This window comes from Bison bison, unplaced genomic scaffold, assembly GCF_000754665.1.
Source record: "Bison bison bison isolate TAMUID 2011002044 unplaced genomic scaffold, Bison_UMD1.0 scf7180017864340, whole genome shotgun sequence".
Lineage (NCBI taxonomy): Eukaryota > Metazoa > Chordata > Mammalia > Artiodactyla > Bovidae > Bison > Bison bison.
The window spans coordinates 4552808-4560605 of record NW_011494912.1 but is presented as its reverse complement, the minus strand read 5'-3'; the positions used below and the strand labels follow the sequence as shown (position 1 = coordinate 4560605).

The following is a 7798-nucleotide window of genomic DNA, read 5'->3' as shown; positions in this document are numbered from 1 at the left end:
TCCTTGTCCCCTGGCTAAGGCCCTGCCTGTTCTCCCATCCTGGGCTGGCCCACGCCAGCTGCAGCCTCACCCCTTCTTGCGCTGTCTTCCAAGGAGCCTCCCTTCCTCCTTGGCTGGCTTACCCCCCCACCCCCTGTAGATAACAGATGGGTCTAAATTTAAGGCAGAAATAATTGTGGAGCAGCTGGCGATGCTGGAGTTGGCACTGGGGAACATTTAGCTGATACTTGCCGGAGTCGAGGGTGGGGGGAGCGGGCTCACCTAGCGCTACCTGGTGGCTCAGGAAGGGCTGACGGGCCAAGGGCCAAGGAGGCAGAAGGCAGACCCATCGAGCACCCTGGCCAGGGCAGACCTGTTCTACTCACAAAGCCCTGCTCCCCAGGTCTGAGCTCAGCGAAGGCCAACTGCTGAGGGCCAGGTAGGTGGGTGGCACCTGGCCTGGGTGGGAGCTGAGAGAAGTGCTGGAGAGAGGGGGCTCCTGGGGTACGGTTGGCTCTGGAGGTGGCATGCGGCTGGGCCTAAGAGAGGGTGGAGCTGGGGGAGGGCAGTGGCATAGTTTCTGGCCCTTGTTCCAGCCGGTACCATCTCCCTAAACCTGGCAGAGGCCATGGGAGTGCCCAGCTTGCCCTGCTCCCGGGGAGGGTCCACTGGCAAAGTGGGGCAAGAAGGCTCTTCCCGCTGGGGAGCTGGGTGGAGCTCAGCCTCAGGGTACCCCCGGACTCCACCCCGGAGAAACCCGGACTGAACGCCTGGATTCAACCTTTCACGCCCACCCTGTGCGTGCTTCTGGGGCTGGGGCTTCTCCCCTGGGGGGACTCAGGAGGGGCACTGACAGTGGCCAATTAAGTGTGGGCAGGGCACTTCCCAATTGGCATGTGAGTGAGGTGGAGTGGGGGGCTTCCAGGAGCGGGGGTGCGTGCGCCTTATTCGCAGGAACAAAGGAAAACTCGGTTACCAGCTGCTCTGATGTCTCAGCCTCTTTTGCTCAGACCCAAAATAGCCCAGCCTGGATGGCAGTCCCTAGAGAAGGCAGAGCAAGCCTTGGCCCGGGAAAGCCCCCCACTTTCTGCCAACTTTCCTTGTGATGCCTTGGCGACCCTGCTCCGCCTCTGCCCCAGAACCCTTCTTGGGGAGCCCCTCCCCGCTTGGGAAGTGCCAGGTCCTGACTGCTCAGCTCACAGGTGGCAAATTCTGAAGTGGTCACTGCTGATATCCGATGAAGGCAACACAACACAGCTAAGGTTGGGGAGCAGGGCAACTCTGGCTCCCCATCCTCCCCCTCCCCCCGCCTGCTCCATCTTCCGGCAGGTGAGAGGCCAAATCCAGCTCTTTAGAGTCTCACCCCACAGTCAGCCCTCCTCCTGAGCCTCACCAGGAGTGACCCACCAGGGACATGCGCTGACCCAGATACATGTGGGCATGCAGACAAACCATGTCACGTGACGCCGTCCCTGACACACCTCTAGGTGGGGCGGGAGGGGAGCCAGGACGACCTGAGGACCACACTGGAGGCATGCCCTGCTCTGGGGGGGTCCCTGTCTCCTCTCCAGCCCTTCCCGGTTCAGTCTCCCCGGCTCCCAGTTGACTCGTTCTGCCTTCCAAGGGCCTGGCGCTGGGCTTGGTTGGTGTGGCACTGGGCTCAGGTCCAAACATACTTTGGGGTCGTGGAGAGATTTATTCTGGGTGCTTGAGGATGCCTGTGGGCCTGGGGTTGAGAGGCCACGGATAGAGAGGCAGTGCTGGAACTGAGAACAGAATCAAGCCTTGGGTGCCTGGGTAGGGGGCTATGGGCCCTAGGCCCTTCCTCCTGAACACCTGGGCAGCAGCTGGACCCTGCCCCGTGCTCTGTCCTGGGGCCTTCCAAAGGAGCTGGAGAAGGGAGAGGGGAGGTGAGCGAGCTTCGAGAACAGGCAGGCGGCAAACACACCCAATCTGATGAGTCCAGGCGGCTGGCCTGAGCCCTGGCCCATCACTGCCTCCCTGGGCTGAAGGTGAACCCCTTCTAGGGGAGGGGATCCCAGGCCAGCATGCTGTCAGCCTGGCCTATTATTACTGTAGTAGTAATCAGTGCCTCACAGGTCAGGGGGACCTGCCCAGGGACAGAGTAAAACAGACACACACATGTTCCCTGTGCAGGGGGAGAGGTGACTTCCTGGAGCCCTGAGAATGCCCGGCACCGAGGCACCAATGGCCGAGTGCCAGGGCCGCCAGCTTTTTCCGGAAACTCTGCCTGCTTGGCCGGCTTGCCCTCCCACAGCGCTGATGCCTCAGAGCAGCCATCTGCTCCCCAGGGGAGGCGACGGAAAGGGAGGGGCTGGGCTGGGACGCCTCCTATTGATCACAGGCAGCTCCTCCCTCCATCCCTCCCTCCCAGAATCCAGGGCTGTCCTAGAAAGCAGCCAAGTTACCTGGGGATGGCGGGGCCGCCCCTCCCACCAGGCATCCCACGGTGATTAAGGGCACTGAACCGCCCCTCAACCCAGGCCTGGGACAGCCTGTGTTTCCTGACCCTCCCCAACCTGGCCAGGCCCCTCAGACGGCCAGCAAGGCAGGGCGTTCCTTCCCTGGCTGCAGCGTCTTTCTGGAGGCCTGCGGACGGCCCCCAACCCCGCACACCCACACACTCACTCTCGTCAGGGTTGGGGGAGGCCAGGATGGCGCTGTGTTTCCGCTTCACCTCCTCCACATTCTCCGAGATCTTGTCAATGAAGCCGCGGATCTCTTCCACCTGTGGGCCGAGGTCAGGTGCTCTGGGGGCGGAAATCCAGGGAGGGGCCTTCTGGGGCCCAGAGTAGGGCCGGAGGAGGTCAGGGCCAGGCTGGGCAAGGTTCAGGTGTGTGTGTGTGGTGAGGGGGGTGGGTAGTGTTGATCCAAGGATTCTTCTAGATTGGGGTGGGGGTGGGAAGGAGTGGGCAATCCCCACTTTTGCTCCCCGCTGAGCCTGTCTATTTACCCTCAAAATGGGCTCACTACTTGGTGCCTGTGGGCTGCTGAGCTCAGGCGCGGGTATGTAAGCGCCCCAGGCCGGCTGAGAGGTGAGACATGGCCGCCCCAGGTCTGCCGGTGTTTGGGGAGAGGCGGGGGTGCGGCTCCCACCTGCTCGAAGAACTCATCCATGAAGCGGTCTCGGTCCACGGTGACAGTGACGTCGTCATCATCGTCGCTGTCCTTGGCCTGCAGGGGGGTGGACACACAAGCGCCCCTGTGGTAGGACCACTGGGTCCCATGGGTCCTGGGACCCCAAGCTGCCCAGGATCCCCCTATAGCAGGGTCTTCGGTTGGAGCTCCGAGGCCCGGCCATCCTTGTCTGTCCCCTTGGCAGGGACAAGGCCTGGCTGTGCCCTCAGCTCCCAGCCTCAGTGAGACCTGCAACATCCCTGGGGTTGTTCAGTCGTGTCCGACTCTTTGTGACCCCATGAACTGCAGCCCACCAGGCTCCTCTGTCCATGGAATTCGCCAGGCAAGAATACTGGAGTGGGTTGCCATTCCCTTCTGCAAAGCATCTTCCTGACCCAGGGATCGAACCTGAGTCTCCCACATTGCAAGCAGATTCTTTTACCTACTGAGCCACCAGAGAAGCCCCTAGGCCTAGGCACCACCAACACCTCCCTGCTAAAAACTAGGATGGCTCAGATACAGGTCATGCCCACAGCACCCAAGCTGGTCTGATAGCTACTGCCCATGGAGAGCTCTGGGAACCTCCAGGCCTGCTCCCTCAGACTGCCTGGAGACCTCTCTTGTTAGTCTTTTTTTTTTTCTAAATATTTATTTATCTATTTGGTTGTACCGGGTCTTAGTTTTGGCACATGGGACCTTCGATCTTCATTGCAACGTGAGGGATTTTTAGTTGTGGCATGTAGGATCTAGAACCCTGAGCAGGGATGGAACCCAGGTCCCCTGCATTGGGAGCATGGAGTCTTAGCCACTGGACTATCAGGAAGTCCCTCTCCCTGTTAGTTTTGGCATTGACATTGATCCTTTCTCCTTCCAGGCACAGAGTTGGGCCTGGCAGGCACCAGAGGCCAGTCATGTTGTTATTTGGCTCGGGGCCTGCCTTGGGTCTCAGCCGCAGGTGTCGGCTCGGCCCCTCCGCCCCAGGAGCCGCCACACAAAAGCCAGCCCATCACAGGGTTGGAGGTAATTACATCTCTGACTTCCCAGCATGCCGGCCACGCTCATTACTGTCCGTCTCACACCTGGAGTTAGCCAGGGTTGGCTCGCTCTGCAGGCAAGGCCAAGGCCCCTCACAGCCAAGGCCAGGCTACTCAGGGTAGGACGGGCACCTGGGATTCTCGGGCTGGGTCCTGCCCCCTCATCCTCAGTGCCCCACGGGGAGGAGGCACTGGCCCTCGGCCTGATGCTCTCTTGTGAGGATGCGAGCAGGCAGAGGGGGAGGAGAGGGGGTGCTGGGGCCCCGCCACCTCCAAAGGGACTGGGTTCTGTGCCCAGACAGACACCGACGGGCTGAGGGACTTCCCGCGGGGTCTGTCTGTTCCTCTATGAAATGGGGACAGCGATGCCCTGCTGGGGGAGGGCGGGCCCACGAGTGATGGGGAACCGTAGCACGTTCTGCAAAGGACTGGGGCTCTTGGGGTCCCACCACCCCACCCAAGTGGGGCCAACCAAGAGAAGGGGCTGGTTGGGAGCTTTATGGAGGCGGCCCCTCTCATCAAGAGATCACACCTCCTCCCCCAGCAGCTAAAATAAGTCCTCGCTCCCACAAGTGCCTGTGGCTGCCACCAGGTGGTCCCCATCCCCCACCAAGCCCACCCTTAGCCACAGAGAATCTAGAAGCCGAGCTGGAGGAGGAGCACTCCCTAGGGAAACCAAGGCAGGGTGCGATGGGGGCACCCAGGGCCCCCTCCACAGCAGCTGGCCAGCTTGGGAGGTGTCCTTGGGAGCTCCTGCCATTCAGCATCCTGGCCTCTCTGTCCTTCCGGTACCCAGAGGATAGGGGTGAGCGGAAAGAGGTGGAAGGAGAATTTTCCAGCTCCATTCCCTCTGGGAGTAATGACCAGCTGGAGCCCAAGACAAGTCACCAGAAATGAGACTCATCTCTGAGTCACCAGAGACGAGAGTCACGGCCAGGGGCTCCAGGGCTGGTGCCCCCCACCCTCTGGGCCTCAGCTTGCCCACCTGCAAAATGGACTTGTCTTCTCCAGGCATCCAGCCAGGTCTGACCTGCTCCCTGCACGGCCTCCGTGCACAGAGGCTGGATTCGGGTAGTTTCTCCAACAGAAGGATAGCAGGGAGATGCCACATCCTCCTCCACGCTCTCCATCAATTAGGTGGCGCTAGCAGTAAGAGTCAGACACAACTGAGCGACTTCTCTTTCACTTTTCATTTTCATGCATTGGAGAAGGAAATGGCAACCCACTCCAGTGTTCTTGCCTGGAGAATCCCAGGGACAGAGGAACCCGCAGGCTACAGTCCATGGGGTCGCAGAGAGTCGGACACAACTGAGCATGCACACACGCACACATATACATTAGGGCCTGACCTCACAGCCTGCGTCAAACCAACCGTGGCTCTGAGCAAAACCGGGAGTGGATGCTCCCAGGGCATCCCTTCCAAGTGCTACAACTTCTTCCTCCTCAGGCTCTTTTCACTCTCACCCCTCCACCCACCTCCACTTTATCTCACTGCTCCAGTCTGAAATCTGATCCCAGCACACCCCACCTATAACCATCCACTCCTAGAATCTGCCCACTGTCCTCCCTGCGGTCCCCAGGCGGCTCCCGCTGCCTGCAGTGCTGATTCCATGAAACCGACATTCCCTTCTTCATTAGGTGCCACCTCTTTCGGAAGCCTTCCTCATCTCCCCAGGGATGGGATCTCGCTCCTCTCATTCCCCACACCCTATTCACATCCCTACTGGAGCCACTGCAACACACTCTCAAGCCCTGGGAGACCTGAAAAGCCACCTTGGCCACAGCTTCTAGTCTCAGCTTTCACACCTCCAGTGGTGGAGAGCTCACTAGCTCCCCCAGGCTCTTTTGTCTATCTGGGGCAGCCCCAACTGTTAGAAAGCCCTTCCCTTTCCTCCAAGCTGGCCCCAGGCCATAAAGAACCTGTTGGTGCCCTCTCCCTGGGCTGGCCCCGCCAGAAATCTGAGGGTAGCATCTGCATCCTCCCTGGTTTTTTTTCCTCAAGTTGACCAAGTTCCCTCTGCTTCAGATCCTTCCCAGAGGCCTTAAGTTGAAGCCCCTGCCCCAGATCTGTTCCACTTAGTCTCTGTCTTCTCCAGCAGGACAAGATAGAAACTGAATCTGCTGCTGACTGTGGTCTGAGCAGGGCCAAAGGTCTGACCCACCACCTCCCTCTTTCTACAAAGTCGACCTCTGTTAATGCAGCCAGAGATCACAGAAGCCAAGGAAGAAGCCCTTCCCCTCCCTGTTTACTTGGTTGGCTTTTGGGCTCAAATGAAGGATCTTCACTTGTTCTGACCCTTGTCCCAGTCTGTGAGAATCTGATGGTTTATGCCTTTGTTGCCCCCTCCTACTTTATCCCCATCTATGCCAAGGCCCTGATTGATTAGGGGCCCAGCTCCCTTGGGAACCGGCCAACCCTCTCAAAGTGGCAGTCACAGCTCCAGAAAGACGGCTGGACTAGAGTTGGGACTGGAGAGGCTGTGGTGCGGAGGCAGCAGCTGGAGTCGTGAGGCAGTTACAAGCTCCGAGGTACAACCGTCTTCCGGACAAACTCCCCCAGACATCACATGGGCACCTTGCCAACCACCTGGCCAGAACTAAGTTCCACTTTTTCCTCCTGAGCCCCCGTTCTTAAAGAGTCTCCGAAGCCAGAAACTGGGGGGCATCCACACTCTTCCTCCTCCTCTCATATCCAACCAACATCCAGTTGGTCCTGGTGTTTGTTTTTTGATCCTGGTGTTTTTAATTCGTGGCTTCCCAGGTGGCTCAGTGATAAAGAATCTGCCTGCCAGTGCAGGAGATGTGGGTTTGATCCCTGGTTTGGGAAGATCTCCTGGAGGAGGAAATGGCAACCCATTCCAGCATTCTTGCTTGGAAGATCCCATGGACAGAGGAGCCTGGTGGGCTATAGTCCATGGGGTCACAAAGAGTCGGACATGACTGAGCATGCACGCACATTTTTAATTATCTTTCAGGGGTTCTCAACCTTGGTCCAGCAACAGAGCCCCTTGGGGGTAGGGTGTTTTTGTTTGTTTGTTTGTTTTAAAAAAAAAACTTCCAGACCAAATGAGAATCTATGGGGGTGGCACGGTGAAGTTGTTTTTTTTCCTTAAAGCCCCTCAGTATTGGGAACCATTGGCCTGGTCTCTGGCCAGCTGGCTATCTTGACTCTGGTCTCATCGCCTCCAGCCTGAGCAATCAGAAAAGGAAGTCAGGGTGGGTGTGAGCACTGCCCCCACCACAGGGACCTGTTGAGACAGGGGAGGAGACCCCACTAGAAGCCCCCGCTGTGCAGCCCTGATGGTCTCTCTAGGCAGAGGCACCAGGATTCCACGATCCCTTCCTGGAAATAAGAGTGTGATTCCTCCAAGAGGTGCGGAGGCCAGGCAGTCTCCAGGCCTGTCCCGGGAGATGGCGGCTGGCCAGCAGGCAGGGTTGATTCATTGCTGCTGGAGCAGGAGTTGCTGTTGTCTGTCTCGAGGGCTATTTTCTTTTCCCCCTTCTTTTTAATGACTAATCAAAGCCTATCTCACTAAAGCAGAGAGGCCCAGAGCTGAGTCAGGGGTGTGCCAGAGACTGAGATAGGTCTCTAGAAAGAAAGGACTCTCTCTGACCCCTTCCTCTTTTCCCCACCCTGCAACCACCCC

The 7798-nt window shown here is 58.7% G+C and overlaps 1 protein-coding gene across 1 annotated transcript in view; it reads right to left on the bottom strand.

Moving 5' to 3' along the window:
- The window catches only part of STX1A (syntaxin 1A (brain)), an 18234-nt gene that overhangs the window by 6603 nt on the left and 3833 nt on the right, over positions 1-7798 (bottom strand). The window contains exons 2-3 of the mRNA XM_010854348.1: positions 3097-3174; positions 2629-2728 (exon numbers count right to left, since the gene is read on the bottom strand). Of these exons, the coding sequence (XP_010852650.1) occupies positions 2629-2728; positions 3097-3174 (178 nt within the window). The remainder of the gene's footprint in view (positions 1-2628; positions 2729-3096; positions 3175-7798) is intronic.